Source organism: Sesamum indicum, linkage group LG4, assembly GCF_000512975.1.
Source record: "Sesamum indicum cultivar Zhongzhi No. 13 linkage group LG4, S_indicum_v1.0, whole genome shotgun sequence".
Classification (NCBI taxonomy): Eukaryota; Viridiplantae; Streptophyta; class Magnoliopsida; order Lamiales; family Pedaliaceae; genus Sesamum; species Sesamum indicum.
Genome location: NC_026148.1, coordinates 11,759,182 through 11,781,739, shown reverse-complemented (window position 1 = coordinate 11,781,739; position 22,558 = coordinate 11,759,182). Strand labels below are relative to the sequence as shown.

Below are 22,558 nucleotides of genomic sequence, written 5' to 3'. Positions count from 1 at the left end.
TTCCACAACGTACGAGGGCTATAGATCAAGGGCATGGCATGTGCTTCCCCTCCTCACTTTGTTGTTTTTCAGTTTTTGTCAATCTTCACTTCCTCAATACCATTTTGAAACTTGGTCGGCTCCTCAGCACTCACACACACACACAGACACTTCTTCTGCCTGCATCTACCCTATCATTTCACACCTCCTACCAATTTTATCCATCACTTCTTTTACACTGGCTTCGCTTCTTTTAATGAATAACAGATTCCCCTGTAAAAATACTAATCGATAAAAAGGGACCCTTCACGCACGCACAAGTTAGGCTATCAGCTTATGTTTCGAAAGTTCACAAGTTGCGTTGCCCTTTCTTTTCTTGTTTAGAGAGGTTTTTATGCGTATTAGTGTTTTCACAGAGGGTGAAATGCAGTTCACCGTATTATGTTAATGCAACGATACTAAAACTTTTACGTAATGTTTGGATTAGTGTTTTGGGTGTTTTTATTTTGGTGTTTTGGAGATAGAGAGAGAAAAATAGAGATAAGTTAGTATGTGTTTTGAGATAGATTGTATGTTTGGATTTGTGTTTTGATATAATATAAAATAGTAGAAAATAAGTGGTGTAGGTTTGATGTTGGGATTTGGGAGACAGGAGTTACTGTTCATTGTCAAATCATGTCTTTTAATATATATATTTAGTAATATATATATATATATATGTATATAGTATTTTGTTTGTTTGTGAAGTATAATACATATATTTATGTTAAGTAATTTTTTTTATTGAGGCATTTATTTTTATATTTTAAACAATATTTATAATTTAAATGCATGATTGAATACATTGTAGTATTGTCTCTTAAATAGTTTTGTTAGACTTTATATTTGGAATAAAAAAATATAATATATTAAATTTAAATAAAAAATTTAGAATTACGTATGTATTATTGGTATATTGTCCTCAAATTTCAAATTTCTTAAATATTTCATTGAAATAGGAAAAATTATAAGTATAAAATATTTAATATAGTCTAAGTTGAAAAAAATTTTAATCAAGCGTTAAATGCTCTATATAACGTGTTGAAAATAGATTCGTTAAAATTTTACATGCGAACAGATAAATTTTATTAGATAATTGAAGTAATAAAGATACGAATTAGATATATAGTATTGATATATTGTCAGTAATGTACGAAACTACTACAGTATTTTTCGTTAGGTAGAAAAGTTTTATATTTCTTAACTAAGTAGCATTGAAAAATATATTTAATATCAATGATTTCATAAGTTAATAATTATTTTTTAGTAGTAATTATTGCTTACATTTCACATATATTATATATTGGATAATTTTTTAAACATATAATGAAAATAATTTTAAAAAAAATAATTAAATCTCAGTTGCTTTGGTGTTGAATAGATTTGTTTAGATTAAATCGGTGCGGTGAAAATTATTTACTGTGATTGTGAGTCTGTGATGCTACCAACAAGTAAAAAAGTTTTTTTTTTTTTTTTTTGTTTAAATACATTCAAATGCATTATTTAGTTTCCGTAAGATATAAAACGCAACGATCTTCTCGTTTAGAATGCAGCAGAACGTCCCATTTAATGAGTCTTAAAACAAGTTACAAAATTCTTACTTTTCATCAAAGAAAAAGAATTATAAGATCCTGACATCTTATTTTTTACCTCGTAACCTTGTTTTCGAAAAATTTTACCAAATATTCTACATTTTTGTTTAGTAATTCAAAGAAATTATGAGATCATTCGAACATATTGGTATGTCTTAAGGCCCACTTCTGGCAGAATATTACAACATAAGAGAAAAAACTTATCATTAATCAATGTAAAAGATGTAACAATATATATATAGGGACATGGTACCGATATATATCCTCTCATCAACCTCAACTTTCTCAGATGTTTCAAGAGAACTATTTAAATACCTTACATAAGCATCCTGTTGGGCATCAACCTCAACTTTCTCAGATGTTTCAAGAGAACTATTTAAATACCTTACATAAGCATCCTGTTGGGCTGACAGCCGAAGGTTCATAGCGATTGTCGCAATGCACAGCAGACGAATTTTCAGTTTTCTTCTGTGTATGCAAGTTAGTTGTGGGAAATGCAGTTTGTGCCGAGCAGGTTGTGGAAAGTTCCACTAAAACAACTGGAAGAAAAGACTGGTTGATCCATCCCCATATGATTGAAGATCAGCCGGTCTAACCAGCGCTCTGCATAAAGGGCAGGTTCTCTCTCTCTCGAACCTGAAAGGAGCGATGACAGTGAGTTGATCGACTTCAACGATAAGGAATCATATAACTAGCAGTTCAAAAATGTTGGAAGGTTTAATCAGTGTCAACTAAGACAACAGATGAAATGCAGTACCACATTGGGAAATAAAAAAGAATAATAAGAAATTGTTAAAACTCGTTTTTAAGGGACAGTGGAAACACAAGACGGCAAAATGAAATTGAAAAGGAAAATGAAGACAAACCATTCTGAAACACAGTCTTCACAGAATATATGCTTGCAGCGTAGTAAGACGGGCACGTGCATCTTCTCCTGGCATATAGCACATAGATCTCCAGCTGCATTTACCTGTGTAGAATCAAATAGATGATTGAGTTGGACTAGGATGCATTTTTTTGCAACATTGGACTCCTTAAACATATTGTGCTATATTTGGGAAATTTTCAAACATCGAGCAAGATCAATAGATATCTGAAGCCCATTTGAAAGGCATGGATGTTTGAAGCATGCACAGGTTACTAGCTGCTAGCTCGGAGCTCTGACAAGAAGACTTTTGCATGCGAACAAGTGAAGATGAATGGGATTCCGTAAGGTCAGAAGAAAATATGACCTGCTCGGGTGTTGCATAAGACCCATAGTGGACTTCCTTCCTGGATAATGCCTTCAAGGCAGCGAAGAAAGATTGAACCTGAAGAACAGACAAAGATAGAGAGACAGCAAGTATCCATAAGTTTCATATACCAAATCCAAGGCTAGATAACTGCGGACATCAAAGTAAAGTGTTAATTAACATACCTTCTCAACAATTGATGTTAGCTTGAAAGTTAAATACAATCCTGTCGTCAGCGATGAAAAGAGACTCCCATAGTCTTTGTTCAGGAAGAATCTATACCATACAGGGGTCGGCAACAAAGCACGGTACAGAAGCAGTGTATACTCAACCAAAGTCAACATTTGCCCCTGAATGACCAAATATTACCATCAGATTCCTAAGCAATTTAAATGTCCATACCTGATTATAAGTCATTTACATTAACATTAGTAAATAATCCAAATGCCATTATTATCTGCTCCAGGACTGTGTTACCTGTCTGCGGAAATTGTGCCCTCTACCATTCTTATAATACATTAATAGAACCAACTTCAAGACCATTGCTGTCTGACGTGCCATTGTATCTGTCAGTAACAAAATACAAAGTAAGTATGGAAATCCACCGATGAAATATTCTAAGCCCACTATTGCAGTGAACTCTTAACCTCCAAACACCCTCTCTCCTACCACTTCCCATAAAACCCTGCAAACAAGAATGTCAAGGGTAGGTACAAGAGTTATTATAACCATAATGTTGATCATAAAACCAGGAGCAATTTTTTCACTAGTGTTGTTTTTAGTGCTGCTACAGCTGCCTAAGCAGATTATGTCAGAATGATGCTTTTCTTGATACCAGACTATAAGGATGACTTCCAAACAAAACATGAAGGAGGTTACTTTCAAGAAAGTATGATATCATGAACAAGCAAGGTTTCCGTTCCACCAATGTCATAGAAGTCAGAGGCACAAACCCAAAAGAAGCAATAACCACCTAAAAATCCATACCATTTACCAGGATGATAAATACTGCATGCCAGAAAGGTGGGATTGCTTTTGGAGGAATCATGAGCAATGGATAGATAAGATCATCTCTATGATGCCACCAGTAGATTCCAAATATATGAAGCATGAAAAGAACTGAATAACCAGCTAGGACGGAAATCTTCCTTTCTCCCTGCAAAAGCCAATGCTTATAAGTTTGTGAGTTTTCCTTCCAGTAGGGTTTAACTAAGGGGAGGCTTAGAACTTAATTTCTTTACATAACTAAAGCTGAAAAAGGTTCAGATGATGAAACTGGAATCGGACCTTTAGAGCAGTTTGCTTGCGTAGAATGTCGTTGGACTTGAACAAGATGGCGGTACAATAAATGGTAACAACAAATCCTGAAATGCATTCTTGAAAAGTCAAGTAGGACCCGGAAGAAGTTTGGGCAACGGGCAACCACAGAATCAAAAGCACACTCATAGGAAAAATAAGCTGAAACCATTAAATATCATAGAACTAGATCTATGAAATTGAAAACCTTGTTTACTTATTTATCTTTTAGTAGATAAGGGATTAATAGTTCAACTATATAGCCAAAAGGTTGCACCATAGAGATAGTAGCCACCTTATGTCCGCCATCAGAAAAGCTAAACAATACTGCTAAACACATGCCACCATAATATCTCTCTAAGATAGCAACAGCAAGCCAATCATGCACGCATCTTATTAGTAACGCCCCAAGGTCAATGGAGTTCGACATTCACTCTTTATATTAAATGTCAGCACCAGAAACTGTGAAACAATGCTATACATTTCTAAATCATGGAAAGAATGCAAACAGTTGTGACACTTACCCATCATTGTTTACGTTCCTTAGCAACCAGTGATTGTATAACCAACATAGTTCACACATCCTCCAACAACATACACTGAATTCAAAAGATGTGCATTTATTCAAGAAAATGACACCAAGTCATCAAAAATATGGCAGTCTTCCATCAACCTTAACATGATTTGATTAAAATCAGAAAAACTAAACAGAGAGTTGTCATATGAATTACCGAACAAAACAATCAAAAGTGAAAGAATATTACAACAGATTACCTTGCAAGTGCTGCCGGATAAAAACAACCAACAACAGCAACGAAAACGGAAGAATCTGCTCAATCCACCTAGCCGCCTGCTGTATATCATATCTTTGATACGACAATGCTTCCCTATTATTGTTATCATTATCACTATTAACACGCCTATTTCCATTAACATCATCAGGCCCGACGACAGACCCTTCCGCACCCAATCCCACCCCATTACCACCAGTCTCGCCATTATTCGCACCCCCAACCCTATCCTGCTCCCCGATAATCCGAATCGAGACCTCCCCATTGTTACTGCTATCACCAGAATTGCTATCTCCACTCCTATCAACACCATCATTACCGTTAACTGACGCTGAATTGCTGCCAGAGCTTTGAACATTGACACTGGCATTAGTACTCTCAGATACGAGAGGACGGGTCTCGGAATAGGGGTAATCCGGCCTTACCCGGATGAAGCCGGAATACTCGAGCAGCGATGAAATGGGAGACTGCAAGAACCCGAGAGCAGGAAACTGAACGATTCTAATTGTTCCCCCACCATTGCTTGGCGATGAAGGTGACCCAGAATCCAAATCCGCAGCAGCAGAATCCGATGTTTCCATAACAAAAACCCAAGAAAAAGAAAACCCACTATATTCAATCCAAAAAATATCAGATTCTTGGTGAAGAAGACGAAGAAATGAAGAAAACTTCAGTCCCAGAAAGAAGGCAGAGAAATCAATGTTCAGAGAAGAAGGAAAAAGTCAGAAGAGTGAGAAGTGGCAACTATTCAGAAAAAAAAAAAAAAAAACCCGGTAAATGGGAATCAAACAAACAAAAAATACATATAAATCAACAGTGGGAAGATGGAATGAGTGAGTTCATCTGGCGGAGCCGCGGAGGAAATGGTATAATAATGGCTGACAGAGTATATTCACGTATTCATACGTATTTAATAAATAAAAAATTGTTATTATATTTTCCAAATTTTAATTTATGTAAAGACGGAGAAAGCGTGTAACTGAAAAAATGTAAAGCAAGGTCGTGCGAATAACGACTCTTTCTCTTTTTAATTGATATATTACTTAAAGTTGCTGTTTACGGTATAAATATATATATATATTTATATCGGGATCAGCGTACACGAAGCTTGGACTGCAGAACGAGTCAAATACGCCGTGTTCACAATTTCGCATCTCTATATTTTTTCCAGCAATTTTTGTAAAATAATGAGATGCCTAATCATAGTAATTATCGACAATATAGGAAAAGAAAATAGAAATTCATTTAGAATTTAAAAAAAAAAAGAAAAAGAATTAATCATCGTGTCATCCAATATTACACGCATAAAATCAGATAAATATGATAAAAAATTTAAAATAATAGTTAATTAAAAACAGACCAAGTAATCAATATAGAGTAAAAGTTGGTAATGAGCTAATATGGCAGTAAAAAGCTGACTTATAGTTAAAAGTCAAATAAGAGACGAACATGGGGTAGGGGTGTTTTTGATTAATTGAACTGAAAATCGAAATTTCAGTATGCTGAACTCGCGTATTGAATATTAAATTAAAATAATTAGTTTAATTCAATAAAATTCAAATTTATTTTGATTCGATTTAATGTTGTATTGCACTAATCGATTTTAAAAATATAATAAATTTAAAATTGAATAAAATGAGTAATTAAAATAAAAAATTAGTTTTGATTAAACTTAAAATTGAATAAAATTAATAATTAAAAAATTATAATTTCGAGCTAAAGCAAATAGTGCACACTTTTAACATGAAAATGGTGAAAGTATGAAATAAATATGATAGCAGATTGACGATTAAAGTATAATGTATTTTCTTTTAAAAAAATAAATAATTATATTACATTAGATTTGAAAGTGTAATTAGTATTTCAAATTTGATACTTATGGTGTTACAAGTGCCTGATCCTGGTGCCCATAGGAGACTGATCGGGTGTCTCCTTTACTTTAGTTTTACTCGACCAGATGTCTCATTTGTTGTACAATAGCTCAGCTAGTCCATCCAACATCCTAGGTCCTCTCACTAGGCTGTTGCACTACACGTATTACGCTATTTGAAGGGCTCTTCTCCACCAGGCTTATTTTTCCCACACAACAATCCGCAACCCTCTATTTTTACAGATGCCTCATGGGTCTCCTGCCCTAATTCCCGTTGCTCCATCACGGGTTTCTGCATAATTTTGGGGTCCTCCCTCGTCTCTTAGAAGTCTAAAAAATAAGCCACCGTCTCTCGTTCCTCCGTCGAAGCTGAACACCATAGCGTGGGAACTGCGGTTTGTGAGCTCCTTTGGTTGTCCTATCACCTCCGTGATCTTCACATTTTCTTCCAAACACCTGCCTCTTTCTGGTGTGAAACAAAGCGGCCATCCATATCACTGTCAACCCTATCTTTCACTAGCGCCCGAAACACTTGGACATTGATTGCCACTTGGTCCGTGATTGGTTCAAATGTGGCTTCATCCAACCTTTTCACCTGCCCGATCATGATCAGTTGGTTGATCTATTCACCAAATCTCCCCAGTTTGTGATTTTGCTCATCTCTTCGCCAAGCTGGGCTTGGTGCCCCAAGCTCCATCTTGAAGGGGATTGTAGACGAATTGGTTCTTGATGTTGTTCTAGGTTGCTGCTCTGAAGTTTAATGTTACTAGAAGTCGTGGGAAATAGTGCTTTTGTTAATGTGTTTTACACTTTTCTTTTTAGTTTTTTTGTAGTTGTGTTAGTTAGCTAGTTGGAGAGTTGGTAGACACAGTTAAACTTACACTCTATATATAAAACGGCCTTCATATACGCATTCATCAAATCAATGAAATACAGAATTTTTCTCTCCAAATATTACAGAATGAATTCATTTGATATCTCATACAAATCTGATTTTTTACAACATTACACTTTTAAGTGGTGTCTTGAAAACTTCAATTAATATTTTTTAAAATATAGAAAGAATAAATAATAAAACAAATAAAATATTTGAAATTTGTAGAACTATTTAAACATTAGTAAATAATATTTAAATTTATTTATATCCATTTACATTTTTCTTATATAGGAATTTATTTTTTTATTTTTATAACTGCATCTTATATCTTGGTAAATTAATTTAAGAATGCTTTCTATTGTTTGAAATAGGCCTGTCAGTTGGCCAAAATCACCCAAACCCAGACCCACTATAACGGGTCTAAACCCAAGCCCAAACCCATATTTTTAAATGAAATCCAAATTCAAATCCAAACTCATTATATTAAAATGATTGGGATTAGATCGAGTAAAATATTCTTCTTATCCAATAGATCAATTTTGGCCAACCCAATATTTCACCTTCCACATATGAAATCACAATCTCTCTCTCCTCAATCTCAACTCTTCATCTCTCTCAACTCTCTTTAACATTATAACATTGCTTTTGGGTCCAAAGATCCATTTGAGCTTGAGTAGAATGGATAAGACCTGTGTATAAATAATTTATTTAAGTTTTTATTGGATTTGAGTCTGAATAAAGCAAAATCCTAACCATGGAGAGATATAATTAAAAATAATGATCATAAATTAAATCACTACACATGTCTCGTTTATTGTATTTGATTCAATTTCATATTTACTTGCAGGCTGTAAGGCTCAAAGTTAATTCCCCCTCGAACTTTGGTAAAGTGGGTGAAATTATCAATCCTGACCCGCATGCAAATTTACAAATGTAACCTCGGTTATCAGCTTCAAATGACCATATTACCCTAATTTGTCCTACTATATATATATACACCTGTCTTTTCTTAAGAAAAATAAACTTATATAAATTAATAATTATACAAAAATAATAGGGTACTCAATCACATTCTTGTCTGTATATGATAATTTAATGTTGTTGCATATTTTAGTGTTTGGCTAAATTTATTGAAACATCTTTTAAATGTTTTAGGAACTTCAAAATATTTTAATTTTATTTTTAAAAAATATTCTTAAAGTATTTGAATAAATAAGATATCGGAACATATCATATGTTAGAATATTTTACATGCAAACTAGTCATACTGTAATAATGATAAAAAAAATATATATATATCATCAAATTGTTAGAACTTAAAATTATACAAACAGATAATTTTGGTTTGGGAAAAACGTCAATTATATGAATGGTAAAAGTGAAATAGTAATAAAATTATGAGAGTATTTTTGTTTATCAGATCCCTATAAGTTGGACGAGATCAAATTTCAAATTATATTTTTGAGTGAATTATTAAATACAATTATATCATTAATTTCAATCATCATCAATCGATATACATTTATTATCAATTTCAAGTATGTATTATTAATCAATAATTACTATTATTACGATAAATTAATACTCATATATTAGTAGAATTCGAAATGTATTGATTATAAAGTCTCGATTTTACCGATTAAATTATACTTTATTCTCATCAAATTCCAAATTCCATTTAAGCAAAGTATGTCAACAAAAAATTTTGTTATGTTTAATAAAATTAAATTGAAATGATTTTTTATCCATTAATTTCAAACTCAATTGTTAAACAATTTGATATTTCTTTTCCAATTACATTGGAAATTTTAATAGAACTTCAGCACCTTTTCCATAAAACAAATTACACATACTCTACGGTATACGTACGTCACTCTTTCTCTATGTACATACTACGTACAATTTGAACTGGCGAGAACCCGGTGAATCACTATCTTTTACTCTCTGTTCTTCCCCGGAAACGATCGGATTGATTTTTTCCCGCAGGTTAATCAATTCCTCCTTCGAGTTTGTGACTCGGGAATCTAATTCCACCTTTTTTTTTATAAACGCCAAAAAATGGCAAAACTCTCGTCATCAAGATTTATTGTCAGGTATTTTGATCACGTTGCGTCAAAAACCCCAACAAACTATCACCGCACTGGTAATGGCATTTCGAATTTCATCATAAACAAGCCTAAATTGATCAAGAACCCCACATTTTCTTCATGGCTGTTGAATTCTCAAAGATCCCAGTTCCCATCATTGCCCAATATGCATGGTGTGTTTCGAAAATTGGATCCACATGCAAAATTCTTGCAGCACAGAAGTTTCTTCGCGTTTAGGTACTCTTCATTTAAGAATCACGAGATGGGTTCTAAAAGTTTTGCTGAAAATGTGGTGAAAAAACCTGCTTTGGCCTTTAAGAATATGTTCGGACGTTATAAGGAGGGAGTAGGGCTGCAGATTGAGGCCTTCTGGATGAGGAATCATCTGGTGATGTTGGGTGCCGGTGGGTTTGTGGTGTGCATTTTGCAGTGGCGATTCTTGTTTGGGATTGCCAGTACTTTTGTTGGGTTCTCCGAGGGCATGGCCGAGTATGGGTTTCTGGCTCTTTCATCTGCTATCGTTGCCTTTACTGTGAGTTGTTCTTTGCTTGTTCTAGTTTCTGGTTTCAATAGGCTGTGATGAGTTATGTGTTTTTATTGGGAGTTGAATTTTAGTTGATGATTTGATGGTGAAGATGGAGAAATTTTCATGGGTTTTCAAGCTGCTGATGTTTGAGTTGAGTTTTGACTGTGTAATTTGCTGTAGGTCTTCAGCATTTGCAGAGTGATGTTATCTATGTAGCATGGTGCCATAAATGTAGCTACTAATCTACCTTTGGAAATGATAGAGGAGTCATCTTGTCTTTTTGCATTGTCATGGTGAACTATTTTACATGCTGCTACTGGCTAAATGGTAATTTATCCTGCAAATGATGGAGGGGTATTGGGCCAAATACCGTACTTATCATTTTAATTGCATGCTAATCAGTTTACCTCGTCGTCAAGTCAATTGAGCAGTTCTCTTCTGGTTTTGTTGCTGATGTCTTTCTGGTACCCTGGTTGTTTGTTTGCTAGCTTTTCGACGTCTATTGGCTTTTCTGTCCTTCATGTCTCGAGCTCTAAGTCGGCCTGTGGATGCTGCTTTTCCGGAACTGAATACAAGGTCAATTTGAAGTATAGTGGCCAGTTCATAGTCTGGAACGTAACCATATTTAATATGTAGAACGTGCAAGTCTTTTAATGGATAAAAACAGGGACGGGGCAAGTAGTTCTGGAGAGGAGGATAAGATGAAGGGATAAAAGTCAGACATAAATTTTATTCGGATAACTCAAGGTTAAGGGGTGTGAACAATCGAATCTTATGGCAAGTTAGTGTGCTGATGGTATAATATATTGGCACTTTTCCTTTTCCTGTTTCCTTTCCATCCTTTCGTCATCTTTGATCGAGTCTAAAGTTGAAATTATCCACTTTCTCAACTAAACTAACAACCTAAGTCATGTTCTGAACATTTTAAATGGTGCTACTTATCTTATTGTTATTTCCATCGAACATCGTAACGTGCTTTTTCTTATGTCTAGGGCTTGTACCTTCATGCAAAATTCACCATCAATCCAGATAAAGTTTACAGAATGGCTATGAGGAAGCTAAATACATCAGCTAGTGTTCTTGAGGTTATGGGTGCACCACTCACAGGAACCGACTTGAGGGCATATGTGATGTCAGAAGGGGGCATCAGCCTGCAGAATTTCAAACCGAGGTTAAGAAGCAAAAGGTGTTTCCTTATTTTCCCTGTACAAGGTTCGGAAAGGAAGGGATTAGTCAGTGTTGAAGTCAAGAAGAAGAAAGGCCAGGTTTCCTTAACTGCTAGCTGATCATTTTTTCTTTCCTGAAGTTACTCTCGTTCGTTATCTAGTGAATACCGTTATGCTTGCAGATTGTAGGTAAATGGATTTCAATCGCCTGTCCCAATTCATTAAACATAGATGCAGGAAACTGTTCCAATGGATTTCAGAGAAAGTATGGAGTTTGCTATGTTTGATCCTTCTTTAAAGTCGAACAATTCAAGATTCTACCATATTCTATCAACTCTATCATCCCTTTTCCTTATTGAGTGTCTACTTGCTTCATGAAAACGAGATCTGCTTTTGAAGTTTAAATTTTTCTCTACTTCTCTGCAAAGAAAAACAAGGCTTGACCAAAGAGACTCGTCATAATAGTTCAGGCTTATTAACTGTGATAGTTTAGGCATGTGTTGTCGTTTTTCCATGTCACATGCTCTGATCTGTGGGATTGGGACACTCTTCTATGGACACATCTTGAGGTCAGACATTCATGAGAAGTTTTCCAGTCATGCTTACATTTACTTACCATCTCAATGTTCTGCAGTATGATATAAGACTATTGGCAGTGGACATTCCCATGGTGAGTGGACCTGATCAACGCCTGTTCCTGATTGGGGACAATGAAGAGTATAAGATCGGTGGTGGTCTAATTTCTGAACTGCGGAATCCAGTTGTCAAAGCATTGGGAGCTGCTAAGGAGTTGGAAGCTCGTGACGACAAGGAGGACGCTGCAAGGGAACTTCAAGAAGCCGGAAAAAAACATCAAGCAGATATAAAAAAGCTTGAGAAAGGCAACATCCGGTGGCTGCAAGGGCGTTTCTTCTGATCCACTCTTCCATCTCTTTGCCTATAAGACCCTGCACTTGGACCCTTCAAATCAATGACAGCTGCTGCATCGGCACCTTGAGTTAATATAAGAATATTTTTGCGACATTGTACAAACTTGCTGACGATCGGCTAATGCCTTCTAACGAACAAATCTTGACGTAATGAAAGACAGACGTCCCAGAATAAGACTTGGGATCATTCGTGGATGATATCTTAGAAATTTCTTCATCTGATCCTATAACATTGGTGTTCTTGTTTCCTCATGGTTCAAAAGCATCAAATATAACTGTGGTCTGCAGTTTAACTATTTCACCAGCTGCAGAATAGCAAGCAAATGACGAGTTATCCATAAATTGCTGATAAACGTGAAAATGGAGGAAGAATACTTCATTGAAGAAGAAGAATGGAGTCTGTGTACATGTGTTGATAAAAACCAAGAACCAGAACTTACTAATAAATAATAAGAAAAAAACCTAATTAAACTAACAAAACTGCCTAATTGCTAATTAATTGATACCAATGTAAAATATTGGGTTCTGCATTTGTAAATATATAAACAAATATTTAAAATATTTTTTACTGTATGTGAAAAAGTGAAAACAAACACAGCCTTATCTACTCTATTGCTCTATTCTTATTTTCTTTTGTTTTTGCTTTGCTATGTGCTCATTTTCCTTTGATTATTGATATTTAATCTTATCAAATGAAAACAAATTGTGCCCATTTTTACATTTTCTAAATCAAAGTAAAATCAATATTATTTTTAAAGCTTTATCATTTATTATGATAATATCTTAATAAAAAATATTATACTTTCTTGAAATTGAAAATAGTATAATATAACAACTAAATGTTACTATCTGTTTATTCTCAACAAATAATGTGTAATATAATATGGATTAACACAAACATACTTTTAGTAACCAGTTATTATTGGTGTACATTTGGATTAAAGGATTTAGATTTAAGAAATTAATTTTAAAAAATTTTGATTTCAAATTACTCGATATGGAAAGAATATGTTTTAATCTAATGATTAAAGTTAAAATCGAGGTCCTATAAAAAGATTTAAGGTTATGGGTTCGAGTTCTACCAGACCCGTGAGTATTTTATTTCACTTTATGTGAGTTATTATGATTTGTTACTGTTCTTATGCATATATTGATTAGCCGATGTAATTTGTTATTATATTTAATTATATTGATTTATTCATTGAATCGATACATTACACCGTAAAAATGGTGTAGGTCGTATTGTAACAAATACTACTATTATCATGTATATTTTCCACTTTTATTTGTGTTCATTATTTATTCCATTTTAAATTTTTGTTTCAAACTTTGTTGGTATTTATCAGATTATATACGTACAAGTACTATGATAATTGATACTTAGAAGAGAAAAAAAGGGAAGAAAAGGAAAAAGAAAAAAGAAAAATTTATTACACCGTCGGATGTTGTCAATCTGGATTTTGAACTATAGTCGGACGTCAAACTCTTCTAAAATCCGACAAATTCTTCTCTCTATCCGTCTCTCTCTCTCTCTATTTAGGCCCCTCCAAGAGTCCAGCTCCACTCTTTGCCTAATTGCCTTGGCACAAAAATATACATAGAGAGAGAATTGAATGAATTCATCTTCATACAAACGTACATAAATGCGAGCGAGTATAGAGACAAGAAGAAATTCAAAAACCCAGTTGTAAAAGAAGGGGAGAAAGTGTGTGGGTTTTCTCTCCTTGTTTCTGTTTGAATTTTTCTCTCTGGACCTTGGGCTGGGTTCGGAGATTTAGGGTTTCTTTTCTTCTGCAGAAGTGATGCCCATCTTGGATATGTACAATTCAAGCTGAGATATATTTGTTTGATATGTGTATAACTTTTTTTAGGGTTTAAATTTTCTTTGTAAAGAAGGGTGTGTTTTAGTATAATAATCTGATATGGATGGGAGGAGAATAACGGCGAGTCCGAGACCGTGCTGTGGGCGGCGAGTGGTGGCGAAGAAGCGGCCCCGTGGTGGTCTAGATGGGTTTGTGAACAGCGTGAAGAAGCTGCAGAGAAGGGAGATATCCTCGAAGCGCGACCGCGCTTTCAGCATGAGTGATGCTCAGGAGCGGTTCCGCAACATCCGCCTGCAGGTTTATTTTATTAAATCTATTGGTTTGCAGAAATGTTCTGCTGTTGTTTTGTGGTGTTCGTGGATTTGAGTAATTTAAGTGCCTGTGGTTGCCTGTGAAAGATTTGAACTTTTCTGGGTTATATGTATTTGTGATGATAGATGTTGCTGTACAGGAAAATTAGGGCTTTCACTGCTTGATAACCGGTGCTTAAAATTTCGGAGAAACCCTCCAGGAATTTGCTCTTTTGTTAGCTTATCACTTGAACTTGACACGTACGTATTGATAATTATGTAGATCTATGAACACGAACTGGATGGGATTCATCATTTATCTTCTGAACAAATTGAAGTTTACTCTCAAGATATTTCGAACCATAAGGAAGACTTTTGCAGAAATAAATATGTCAGTCGATATCTTAGATCATCCGGTCCATACCTTGGTTGATTAACTTACTTTTTGTGGTGGTCCACCCCACCCCACCCCGGTTTTAAAAGGAAGCTGAGAGATTTATCATTTTCATGGGGATTGGTTATGATCTTCCCCTTGATTTTGACAACTGGCATGTGGATGTGCTTGGAATTTACATGTTTTAAAGTTGTATTAGGTTTTATGGAATTGAATTTTGATAAACAAGTTTTATGGATTAAGTAGTTAACAAATTAACCATGTATCTATGCTTTATGACGTAGTTTGATCATGTTTGTTATTATTCTTTCTGCTTTAAGATTTTAAATCGCTTCTTACGCAAGCACAATTTTCTACAATTAATTTGTCATTAGTTGAGTGAACCATTAAAACTCTTTTAACATTGTTTCCACTTTTATTTCCAAGCCGACAATTGCGAACAAATCTGATCCATACCCTTCTTTTCTGTTCCTTTCCATCCCCGTATATTTGTCCCACATTTATCTAACCTATTTGCAGCCAACCATATTGATGTGTTCCTGTCTTTCTTGGGTTTGTCATAAATGAGATCACATTCTCAATGCTCTAGGGAGGTGACCAATTTTGGAATGACATACATAGATATTCATTAAGCAGGTACTTGGGAGAGGAATTTGTACAGTTAATTGAATTTTTTCACTACCAAATTGCCATTACGCCTCATTGCTAGACAGTGAAAGAGTTTTTGTTTGGACTATAGAATTCAAAGAGGGAAGGTTGGGTATTGTGGCAACAATTACTAAGAAGGAAGTCAACAATTGTTGAGAGAAGGCAGTGCTTCTGCTAGGCAACCGGAATAAGTCATTAACTTCAACCGTCTTTCTAAGTATGAAATCTAATGTTCTACCTCAGGGCGAGAGGAGCTGTTAGATTGAGTTCAATCTATGTGCGTTCGTGTGATTTTGCAAGCTAATTGAGTATTAAGGAGTTTGTGTGATCTTATAGCCCTTCAATAAATTCAATAATTATGCATGCTCATATCAGGATCTTTTCTTTACTGTGTGTTCTCCTTGACTGTGACTATGAGGCTCCATGCATGACAGTGTTGGAGCCCTGTTTACTTTACAAAACTAAATGATGATGATGTGATAACTCCTGGATGCATGTTATACAGTATACACACATAAGATGGTGTTTCATTGCTTGATATTCGCCCATGGAAGTGGAGTCAGAGTTGAATGTTTGGAAAAGATATGCGACTTCAAAACAGCAAGAAATTATAACTTTTTTATCACGCCCTCTATTAGAGAATAAGCAAATTGCTGATGCTTTTCTTTTGCTCTAAAACTTTAACTTGCAAAATCTGATTGAGGTGTAAATATATGCTTCAATGTTTGAAAATATGTAACTATTGCCTGTATTTGCTTTCATGGAATTTCTTTTTTTGTCGGTAGAATTAGTTTTTTCCAGTACCGTGGACAAGAAGTTGTATACTTATGTTGACATTTTTGTATTAGTGAATTTTCTTTCATCAATACTCTCTTGACGGCTAAACCTAGTATAACTCTTTTCAGGAGGAATATGATACTCATGATCCCAAGGGATATTGTTCTCTGTCATTGCCATTTCTGAAGAAGAGATCAAAGATTATTGAGATAGTTGCTGCCCGTGATATTGTCTTTGCTCTTGCGCAATCTGGTGTATGTGCAGCTTTTAGCCGAGGTCCAGCAGTAACGAGAGAAAACTAATTACTTATACGAATATTTTCATTTAAATACTTGGCTGTAGTAAAAAGCTTATATATGTACCTGTCTCGTATGCAGAGAGTAATCAGAGGATATGCTTCCTGAATGTTTGTCCTGATGAAGTCATTCGGAGCTTGTTTTACAACAAAAATAATGATTCGCTCATCACTGTTTCAGTTTATGCTTCAGATAACTTTAGTTCCTTAAAATGCAGAACCACAAGGATCGAGTAAGGAACTCCATCACTTATTTCTGATCATCCTCTTGCTGTTTGTTATACTCATGCTTACTTTTCTGAACCATTTTTCAGATACATACGGAGAGGTAAACCTGATGCTGGTTTCGCGCTGTTTGAGTCCGAGTCATTGAAGTGGCCTGGTTTTGTGGAATTTGATGATGTAAATGGGAAGGTTCTTACATATTCTGCACAAGACAGGTTAAGTATAACAATCTCATCTGTGGACTGTCCCAAAGTATTTCTCTATACTTGGAATTCTACTGCGATTGCTGATGTTTGCTTCCTTCTTGTTCCTTGTCTCAGCATATACAAGGTGTTTGATTTGAAAAACTATACAATGCTCTACTCCATTTCGGATAAAAATGTTCAAGAGATTAAGATCAGGTAATTTTCTAGTTTCAGAATAAGGTTTTACCCATGCATGTATTCATTTCAATACACATTTATCTGGAAATGCTTCTTTTAATCCATTCTGGTGTCAGCCTGAACGCTGTCCTATGAATGCTGTAAGTTGGTTTTGATTTGTATACACCGCACTGCTTTGCCTCTATCTTCTCACCTTGGACATCTTGTTTGGATACTTCTTTGCTCTTCTTTTGAAAAGTGATTTTTATTTTGTTTTTTCTTGCTATCTTCTGGCAGGTCTCTAATCTTAGTATGTAACTATTTGGGAACACTATACTTGTCATTAGACATTGTTGAAACTTGGCTGATATGAATGATTGCAATATGTTTGGAGCTTTAAGTGCGATTCTTTATGCAGAATGATTCATACAATATTCAGTAGCATGAGAATTAAGCTTTTCAAATTGTGAGGATATAATAGATGTACTTGTTTTCAAGTCACTATTTCCTACCTTCACTATGTCATGTATCAGGGTTAGAGGCAGCTTCTGTTGTGCCCATTTCTGCTCAACATCTTATCCCCAAGCTCAAGTGCTCATATTCTCACTTGGAAAAATTTCCATCCTCATTATGGAAATACTTCCTATTTGGGTATCTCTTGAGGCTGGAATCTTAGTGCTGCAATCCTGTCATATAGAAGTATCTATTTTGCAATTTGTACACTGATATTTGTTCTTGAGTTGCTGACCTTCATCTAGAATTAATATATAATTGTGGACTGAAATATTATCTGATAGCTATTTGCTTGGGATGGGGTTTGAACCAAAATTTTGGTTAGTTTGTGATTTGTCCTTGGGGTGATAGTTCATTCCTTCCTCATTACCAAGATATATGTACTTTTGCTGACTCTTCCTTTGTATAACAGTCCAGGAATAATGCTATTGATATTTACAAAAACCCAAGGTGGTGTTCCTTTGAAGATTCTCTCTATTGAGGATGGAACTGTTCTTAAATCTTTTAGCCATCTCCTTCATAGAAACAAGAAGGTGGATTTCATTGAACAATTCAATGAAAAGCTTCTCGTCAAGCAAGAGAACGAGAATCTCCAGATCGTTGATGTAAGTCACTTGTTACTGACAATCTGATGGTCGTGACCTCTGAGATCTGACATCCTCTCTATGTAGGTACGCAATACGGAGATAACAGAAGTCAGCAGGACCGAGTTCATGACACCATCGGCATTTATATTCCTGTACGAGAATCAATTATTCCTGACGTTCAGAAACCGAACTGTTGCTGTTTGGAACTTCAGAGGCGAGCTTGTGACCTCATTTGAGGATCATCTTTTATGGCATCCTGATTGCAATACTAACAACATATACATCACAAGTGATCAGGATCTCATCATTTCATATTGCAAAGCGGAGACGGATGAACCATTATCGGATGGAAATGGTACGTTTATTTGGTGCAGACATATTGTGTATATAACTTAACAATTTTCTTCATTTACATTAGAACCGTAAACTTTACCGGGAGGATACAGTGCATACTTTTATCAGACATCACACTTACACAAGAATTAAGCTAATGCATGCATTTTCATAAGAACGACTCTTTTTCACTCTTTGCAGCGGGTTCAATTAACATCAGCAATATCTTGACCGGGAAGTGCCTTGCAAAGATAAAGGCGAGCAACAGTCTTCCGAAGAACGAGTGCAACTGCAGCGCGAGTTGTGGTGGCAGAAACTGCAACTCAAAGAAGCGTATCAAAGCTTCCGGAATAAGGAGCACTGTAGCAGAGGCCCTGGAAGATATCACTGCTCTCTTCTACGATGAAGACCGCAATGAAATCTATACCGGAAACAGGCTCGGTCTTGTCCATGTCTGGTCTAACTGAAGGCTGCTAGTAGCTTCATTTCCATGTGGAAGGAAAATTTAGGATCCTTGCTGCTCTGGTGAAACGAAATCCATTAGTTCGGCAGTTTGATGCCTTGTAGTAGTCTGTCTCACCCCCATGAAGGGGGATGGATATATTCGCTGCTATGGTATACATTGTAAGAGCCTTGGTTTGTTATTTTGATAATTCGGGTCGTATCATCTGTGTTGTAGATGTGTTTGATAACATGAGGCTCTCAAGTGAGAGCTATAGCAAGCTGTGCTAGTTGTGTAATTTGTGTTTGCATTACAATTTGCTGTGATAGTGCAACTGGTTGTGGAAGGTAGTCTGGAAATTGCTTCCTTGTGTTTATAGCTGAATGCACGTTTCTTTCCTTGAACAAAATTGCTTCATGTCTTCGCTGTCTGCCTATTGTTGTTGTGAACTTCTTGCACACATATAGATGATAGTGGTAAATTACAATGTGTTCTCTTGAGGTTTGTCATAATTATAAATATTTTTTTGTTGCGTGAAGTATTATAAACCCTTTTGGAATTAACGGCTGTATAACAATACTCTTTTTGTGTCACAAAGGTGTATTTGTAATTTTTTAACAATAAGATGGTATTTATAATTAAGACAAATTTTAGAGAGCCTGTTGTGGTTTACTCTGGTTTAAAATGTGAAGAGTGTGCAACTGCTCGCTACTGAGCATATTCTGTATCTGGTGTAGCATGTACAAGAACTTAGAAAAACATGTATGGATCTGGTAGAATTAGAATGATAGAAGCCAGTGGATGTTGATGTCTTGACTATTGATGATGCTGATGATATTCATCAAGTTTTAACTTCTCTTAGCTTCTTAAATGTGAAATTTTTTAACTAAGGATGTTAATCATGTTGATCATATTTTTTATTTAGGTGTTAATTATATCGATATTCTCTCTAAAAATATGAAATTATATATTTTCTCAAAAGATTTAAAAATTATATTTAAATCATTTTCAAAAATTAAGGGCTTATATGTAAAACGACAACTTAGAGCAAAAACAAATTATTCTCTTGTGTAATTAACCTTTGGTTTTATGCTAAAAAATATTAATAATTTCACTTGCACTCTTAAATTTGTACAAGTATAAAATTAAGCTTGAGTTCATTTATTCTTATTTAGCCGATAAGTAGTATAGATTAAAGTATAAAATGAATTAAGAAACAATGCTCAAATTATTCAAAGTATTAAATTATACGGTAAATTACACTTAAACTCTCTGAAAATGAGAAATTTCACTTTTCCTCCAAAAAAATTTTGAAATTACATTTACATTCCTTCCAAAAAAATTTCAATTATACTCATTCTCATTCTGTTAGGCTTGGATGAAAAATGCCAATATTTAACAAAAAATATTGCGTAAATTTAAATTTTATACCTCATTTAACATTCTCATATATATTTTTGTACTTACAAATGGATGAAGTAATATATATACATATATATATATGTGTGTGTGTGTGTGTGTGTGTGTGTGTGTGTGTGTATGGGAGTGAGGTAAATATCATTACGCTTTTTCTCTATAAATACAAAATTATTGTATGAGATGTAAAATTAAAATTTATATAATTTTTTTGCCAATATCAGCATTTCTTGTCCAAACCCTAATGAAAGAGAGTCAGACATAAAGAGTGAATTTTTGGAGCGATACAAATGTAATTTTGATTTTTTCGAAAGAAAGTATAATTTTGTATGTTTAGAGCGCATCCAAATTTAATTAGCCCTAAATTTTATTTACACCAAAAGTTAAATCACCACAGCACAATAATAGTTATGACTATACTGAATAAGATAATGCGTTTGATAACTTGTAATTTGCAAACATTTTCTACTTCTACTAAATTAAGTTCTCCGAACTTCCTTAAAAATTTTGGGATCCTTAGGAGTTAGGTGGATGAGATTTAAAATGTATTTGCAATAATTTTTATTTTATAATAAAAATAAATTATAAATTAAGCAGTGATAAAAGTTGGGAGTGTTTGAAAAAAAAGTTAAAGTTGCAATATTTGAAAAACTATCTTAATATTTACAATTTTATGAATAAGCCGCAGAAATTGATAAAAAGTTTCTTAAATATTTTAATTTAAATCAGTTTAACTTAAACAACTTAAAATTATAAATTATTAGTTTTTATTTTAGAATTGACAAAATTACCCCAGTTATCTTGTAGCCAACACTTCCTCAAATTGGGCGCATAATAAAAACAAAAAATAAGAAAACACACCTAATTTCTTCTTGAAATTTTACGTCTCGTTTATTTTAATTTCCATATTGATTGGTTAAGCTCGAACGTTGCAGACCTACGATATGGGCAAGAATTATTGCCAAGGCATTTGGTGGGCTAAAATGCACGGCGGGAATTGGTTTCCAAGTAATTAGGTTGGAGCACATAGCGCGAGCCCAATCTTTTCTGACAGGTTCGTGGAATGTCACTCTCCTTTTCAGTTTTTGTAACAAAAAAATAAAAATAGAAAAATAAATCTATATTTAATTGAAAATTTTCCATCACGATTTCCCCAACTTCTCCCACTTTCCCTCTCATCTTCTAAGGCAAGACAACCACTTATAGGAGGAACCATAAGTTCATTTAAATTAATTATTTAGTTATATATATATAAAAGAAAAAATAATTATTTATTATATATTTTTTGTTGCCCTAAAAAAATTACTTACCTAACACCCTGTATTCTATTCATTTCTATAATGTACGTTTTTCAGCATAACTCTCCGATGTTCAAAATAGTCATAAGTTTCGAGATAATTTTGAATAGATGAGTTTCGATTGTGATTAGAATTGTCGATCTCCAAAATGGACGAGAGATATCTATGTATGAAGTTCTTAAATAAGATAAGAATAACAAAATTACCATTTCAGACACCATTTTAGTAGTTATGGTTGATTTTTCAAGGGTAAATGTGTAATTATAATTTTTTTCTTTTATTTGGTACCCCTTCAACTGCCATTGAGACATAGTCCTTTATTCACAACTAGCAAATGAAGCACGCCCGGTGTGGATCCAAAACTAAAATTATACTGCAATTGTTTAACAAAATAAAATTATACGATAATTTTTTTTATTGCATCGATAATACCTTAAGTTTGTTTTTCTATCTTTCTTTTTTTCAAATGCGATTTCTTCGTTTATATATTTTATTTTTATTTATAATACATTTGAAAATATAAAAGCTTATTTATTATATACATATAAAAAAAACGTGACGGAATGGATAGTTTATAAAGAACTTAGTCACACTCCTATCATAAACTTTTAATTATTAATAATTAATATATTAATTAATAATATCAAATATTGATGATTAACCAACAGCTATTATTACAATAGATCAACACTCATATATTGGTGGGATTTAAACCCGTAATTCATGATCATGAAATCTCAAATTTGCCGATTGAGTTAGGTCTCGTTTTTG

At 34.2% G+C, this 22,558-nt stretch overlaps 3 protein-coding genes across 4 annotated transcripts; 2 read left to right on the top strand and 1 right to left on the bottom strand.

The window, feature by feature from the left end:
* On the bottom strand, positions 1,788 to 5,805 carry LOC105160778 (RING finger and transmembrane domain-containing protein 1). Of its 2 annotated transcripts, XR_847712.2 has the most exons (9): positions 4,913 to 5,805; positions 4,130 to 4,206; positions 3,830 to 3,998; positions 3,320 to 3,408; positions 3,028 to 3,192; positions 2,843 to 2,920; positions 2,477 to 2,580; positions 1,955 to 2,246; positions 1,790 to 1,885 (listed from the first exon to the last, which is right to left on the bottom strand). XR_847712.2 is itself a non-coding variant. In XM_011078262.2 (8 exons), the coding sequence occupies exons 1-8, from the start codon at positions 5,508 to 5,510 to the stop codon at positions 2,141 to 2,143; spliced, it is 1,386 nt and encodes a 461-aa protein (XP_011076564.1). In that variant the 5' UTR covers positions 5,511 to 5,805; the 3' UTR covers positions 1,788 to 2,140. The 2 variants fall into 2 exon arrangements, 1 of the variants encoding a protein (XP_011076564.1); XM_011078262.2 differs by having other exon boundaries at positions 1,788 to 2,246.
* On the top strand, positions 9,531 to 12,668 carry LOC105160777. The gene is made up of 3 exons (XM_011078261.2): positions 9,531 to 10,295; positions 11,282 to 11,554; positions 12,090 to 12,668. The coding sequence occupies exons 1-3, from the start codon at positions 9,735 to 9,737 to the stop codon at positions 12,369 to 12,371; spliced, it is 1,116 nt and encodes a 371-aa protein (XP_011076563.1). The 5' UTR covers positions 9,531 to 9,734; the 3' UTR covers positions 12,372 to 12,668.
* LOC105160776 lies at positions 13,891 to 19,494 on the top strand. The gene is made up of 8 exons (XM_011078258.2): positions 13,891 to 14,504; positions 16,445 to 16,592; positions 16,694 to 16,844; positions 16,926 to 17,051; positions 17,157 to 17,237; positions 18,124 to 18,316; positions 18,383 to 18,653; positions 18,833 to 19,494. The coding sequence occupies exons 1-8, from the start codon at positions 14,307 to 14,309 to the stop codon at positions 19,096 to 19,098; spliced, it is 1,434 nt and encodes a 477-aa protein (XP_011076560.1). The 5' UTR covers positions 13,891 to 14,306; the 3' UTR covers positions 19,099 to 19,494.